Source organism: Fukomys damarensis, unplaced genomic scaffold, assembly GCF_012274545.1.
Source record: "Fukomys damarensis isolate Sample0158 unplaced genomic scaffold, DMR_v1.0_HiC HiC_scaffold_27, whole genome shotgun sequence".
NCBI classification, from domain to species: domain Eukaryota; kingdom Metazoa; phylum Chordata; class Mammalia; order Rodentia; family Bathyergidae; genus Fukomys; species Fukomys damarensis.
In genome coordinates, this window is record NW_022900939.1 from 21,809,240 (window position 1) to 21,814,461 (window position 5,222).

Here is a 5,222-nt window from a genome sequence, read left to right on the forward strand (position 1 = left end):
CAAGTACAAAAAAAGAGGACCCCTATCAAAAAAAAAAAAAAAAAAAAAGGAAAAAATAAATGAACTGGGCCAGGGATTTATCTCAGTGGCACCACGCCTGCCTTGCAAGTGCAAAGTCCCGAGTTTGATCCTCAGTACCAAAAGAAAAAAAAAAAAATCAACCAATAACAGATGCTGGTGGGGCTGTGGGGAAAAAGGAACCCTTCTCCACTGCTGGGAGTACAGACTGGTGCAACCACTGTGGAAATCAATGTGGAGAGTCCTCAGAAAATTAAAACTAGAGGTTCCATTTAACCCAGCTATTGCCCTTCTTGGTATCTTCCTGAAATAATTAAAATCATCATACCACAGTGATATATGCACATCCATGCTTATAGTGGCACAGTTTTTTGTTTGTTTGTGGTACCAGGGATTGAACTCAGGACCTTGTGCTTGCAAAGCAGGTGGCAGCACCACTGAGCTAAATACCCTGCCCTTATAGTGGCACAGTTTGTAATAGCTAAATCTTGGAAATAGCCCAAATGCCCATCAACTGACAAACTGATAAGAAGATGTAGTTTTTTTTTTAATACAATGGAGTACTACTCCGCCATAAAAAGGATGAACTTGAGACATTTCTAACTAAGTGAATGGACCTTGGGACCATAGTCTTAAGTGAGATAAACTGGACACATATGTTTAAGGACCCCATTGTTTCTCTGGTGTGAGAAACCAAAGGTGGAAATAAGGAGCAAAATGTGTAAGAGATATTGAAATGGAAAGAAAATGTTCAAATGTATAAGGGAGGGGTGATGGGGAAAGGAAAGAAGGGACAAGGAGAAATAAGAGAATAGAAGGAAAAATGGAAACAAACATTTTGTAAATAAGGAGGGGAAGAGGGGTTGAAGGGGGAGGGAAAAGGGAAAAAAAGAAGCAAGATATATTATGTATAGGTACAAATTCCTTTTGATGAATGTTACGTATCTCTAAAATTTACCAATAAAAGTTTTGCTTGAAAAATAAAGCAAAGTGGGTGAATTGTATGTAGGTACATCTAACCTCTCTATAAATCTCTTGCCCAAGACCAACAAACAAACCAAGAAATCAACCTGGCTAAAGTGAGAGGTGGCCACAGGCTTGAGGACAAATGCAGACACTCAGAAGATGCTTTCCTCCAGCGCCAAGAGCACAGCTTTCCCTGTGTGCACCTCCCTGTCCCCAAATATAGTGATTTGCTCTTCTCCACTGTGTTCAGAGACACCTCACTTGGCATGGCGGTTGGCCTATCTCTGTAGGAAACCTGGCCCTGTTTTCCAAAGGGAGGCACGCTATGCTGGGATTCGTTTGGCAGAAGGTCACACAAGTGGCAAATACAGCTCCCACCACTGCCTCTATACTCACTCAGCCCATATGGGAAAACTGAAGCACAGAAAGGTTGGCAGCCGGGCTCCTGAGCAAGCAGAGATCACCAGTGCCCCATCCGGCACTGACCTGGCCTGGTTCCCTAGCAGCGAGGTGGAAAGAGGTGGGGAGGGTACTTCAGGGGTGGAGCTCTACTACTGTACATCCACTGAGTACTTACTGTGTGCCAGCACCCTCTGGGCAGGGGAAGCCAGGGCTGGGCAAGTCAGCCCCAGGCCCATTTCCTGTCTTTCAGTAGCTCACTGTCTAAGGGCGGGAGGACCAAATAAATAAAGTAGTCTGCTAGGAATAGAAGCCAGGAAGGCTTCTAGGAGGAGAAATGTGTGAGCAAGAAGTGTTACCAGCCAAGGCCGCTGGGAGCTGGAAGCAGGCAAAAGGGAGAAGGCAAAAAGGCCCAGAGTGAACAGAATGTCCAGTGGGAGGAAGAGTGAGGGCCACTAGGGGCTGGAGGGGCGGGCTCTTTGTGCCTGCTGTTCCAAAGCCTACCACCCAGGAAAGAATTGTGTGGTGGGGCAGCCCCTCCAGCAGGACCATCCCCAGCCAGAACCCACAGATTCTCTCCCAGGCCCAGATTTCAACCCAACGTTCACCCAAAGTGCGACCAGGGTGCAGGGACCTTGGGTCCCAGGCAAGTCACCTAGCCTCTCTGGACCCGTCTCTTCATCTGGAAAATGGAGATGATGACAAAAACGTCACCCATGAGGTGATCACACCCTGGTGAATTTGTGAATTTTTTTGTTCTGAGGATCAAACCCAGGGCCTCTGCATTGAGCTACACCCCTGGCTCTTTCATTTTATATTTTTGAGAGAGGGTCTTGCTGAGTTGCTAAATATCCCAAGCTGGGTTCAAATTTGTAATCTTCATGCCTCAGCCTCCCAAAGTGCTGGGATTACAGGTAAGAGCCACCATGCCTGGCTTCCTACCAATGTACTCTGAGGGGAAAAATCCCAACAATTTTATGTGTGATATGAGTCACTGAAGCTGTATTTATAACAGAAGAAATCTGGAAACAGCCTGAAGGTCCTACCAAGGGGGCTGGTGGGAGGTGACAGTGCTGTGCTGTCATGGGAGAGAATGTCACCCGCCTTTAACAATGACAATTGAGGTCATCGAGAAGGGCCTGTGGCAATGTGGAGAAACACTTCCAGGATTGTTAGGGGGAAAAAAATCAATTCTCAGCATGAAATAGCCACATGAATTTGATGTACAAATAGCAGCAAATGGACAAGGATTGGGCAGACCTTGGAAAGCGAGCTCATTAGGTCATAGGGTTGAGGGGATTATGAGGAAGCCGATGAACCCTGACCTCTCCTGTGGATAGAATGTGGCTTGTGGGCTAAACAAACCCATAACCAAGAGACATAGAGGGCCCAGGCCCAGGCATGACATAGCTCCAAATTGTCTGGTGGAGGGGGATGGGATGGGAAAGTGCCTAGTAGACTGCAGAGTCTACACTGTCCCAGAGGAACCACCTTGGGTGGGTGGTGGCAGAGGTGTGGCAAGAGGTCAAGGCCCAAGGTCTAACCAGGGGTGGGCAAAACAGAGCCAGACTTCCCAGCATCTTCGGAGGACCTAGGTGCTAGGGGAATGAGGCCCAAGTATTGGTTAGCAGAATAGGATAGTAGGGCTGGGGCAGAAAAAGAAAGCCCCAGGGAGATGACATAAAATGACAAAGGCCATTCATTTACTGACTGATTTTTGTGGAGTATCGGACTGGGGCCAATATGGGGAAGAATTCCCAAAAGGAAGTGAGGTCTAAAGTAGGACCAGAAATGAAGAGGACTGGGAGGACTAATAATACTCCCCTTAGAAAGTTTCTACTATTTATTACTTGCTGGGTCCTGCTTGAGCTCTTCACATATATTGAGCCCCTGAGTCCTCGAAACAATCCTGTGAAGTAGGTTCTATTTTTATCCCCTTTTCAGATGGGGAAGCTGAGGGACAGAGGGGTAAATTGCTGCCAGATTGTCTGGTTCCTGATCTGCACTCACTGGTAACCTCCACCCCAGACTTGAGGGCTTAGCCAGGGAGAGGTGGGGAGCACTCCAGGTCCAAGGAGGGCTATGGTGACACTGTGCCAGGTTATTCAGGAATTCTCCCAAAGCCCTGATCCCATTTTACAGTTGAGTAAGTGGAGGCTCAGAGAAGCTTCACCACTTGCCCAAGACCCCATTAGGAAGACCTGTGAGCAGCAGGTGAAAAGGAAGGATCGAAACCAGGGGTTGGGAAAGGTGACCCCGGCACATCCTGGAGCTCTGCCTGGCCTAGTGCAGGGCTGAGTTAGGTTAGCAGCTGGTGTGATAGGGGGTGCTGGTCTGGGAGTAGGGAGACCTGAGATTGAGTCCTCACTTAGTATTATTGTCCCTTCCCTTGCTGAGGCTCACTTTTCCTGCCTGTAAATGGGGAGGGGAGCATTGGGTGACACCATCCACCATCAGTTGGCAGGGATGGGGGACTGTGTCTGGAGATGCCAGGCCATCCTTGAGACTGACACCAGACAGAAGGACAGGGGATTTGTGCAGCCCAGACATTCTCCATTCCTGGACCATGTGGACCCTGAGTTGCTTGTCTATGTGTCTAACCCTGATCTTCCTGGTCAGAGGGAGATGCTTCTAAAGGAACCACTAAGGCAGAAAGGTGAGGAAACCTCAGACAGGTCCCCACATGGTGTCCTCAAGGCTGTGTGACCTTGGGTAAGTTATTGATTGTTCTTACCAGTAACACAAGACCCTGACTCAGTTCCCACTGACATGTCTCACCCGAGGCCTGGCACGAGGGTCCCATATGGCCCACAGGTGTGGGGGACTCACCGCTTAGATGGTATTCTGCCACATCCATGGCCATAGCGCCCCCTGTGGTGGCTCAGGCTGAAAGGGAAAAGAATGTCAGTGGTGAGGGCTGCAAAGGGTCACCAACCCTGCCCCTGTGTTTTGCCTCCATGGCACCTGCATGCCTGTCCCTTGGTATTCATACTCAGCTGGAAGGGGAGTTTGGCTGAAGGCGCAGTGTTTTTTTATTTATTTTTGGTGCCAGGGATCGAACTCAGGACCTTGTACTTGCAAGGCAGGCACTGTGCCACTGAGCTAAATCCCTGACTCAAAAAATGACTTTTAAAAATGGTATTCAGGGGCCAGGGATTTAGTTCAGTGGTTCTGCCACCTGCCTTGCAAGTGCACGGACCTGAGTTCAATCCTTGGTACCAAAATTAAAAAAAAAAGGTATTCAGGCCTCTTTCCAAGTACTTTAACACCACCTTTCAGGGTTGCCTGATAATGCACAGGATGCTGGGGCTGAGGATGGGGCCCAGGGCAAGATGACTTCATGACATGTGCAAGGCTCTGGGTTCCATTCCCAGTGCTGAGTAAAACAGACAAACCAGGATACCCAACAGCACTAGAAGTTCAGATGAGCTTTTATTTTAATTAATTTAATTAATTAATTTTGAGATGAGGTCTCATTCTTTTGCCCAGGCTAGTTTCAAATTCCTGGGCTGGAATGATCCTCTGTTCTCAGCCTCCTGATTAGCAGGGACTACAGATACATGCCACCACACACACACACACACACACACACACACACACACACACACACACAAAACAAAAAACAAGAAAATGCACACACATACAAGCACACACACGCACACACATACACACAAAACAAAAAACAAGAAAATGGGCTGGGGATTTAGCTCAGTGGTTCTGCCACCTGCCTGGCAAGCACAAGGTCCTGAATTTGATCTCTGGTACAAAAAACAAAAAAACAAAAAAACCCCAAAAATCAGATACATGCCACCATACCTACCCAGACTAGCTTTTGGTAT

At 47.9% G+C, this 5,222-nt stretch overlaps 1 protein-coding gene across 2 annotated transcripts in view; it reads right to left on the bottom strand.

Annotated features, from left to right (window-relative positions):
* Positions 1–4,270, bottom strand: part of Syt12 (synaptotagmin 12) — an 18,104-nt gene extending 13,834 nt beyond the window's left edge. Inside the window, exon 1 of one of the 2 annotated variants that reach the window (XM_019209313.1) lies at positions 4,213–4,270. Coding sequence is in view for 1 of the 2 variants with exons in the window: in XM_010635835.1 (XP_010634137.1) it covers positions 4,213–4,246 (34 nt within the window). In the remaining variant the exon portion in view is untranslated. The remainder of the gene's footprint in view (positions 1–4,212) is intronic. The other variant, XM_010635835.1, reaches the window with a different exon arrangement.
* Positions 4,271–5,222: the final 952 nt, after the last annotated feature.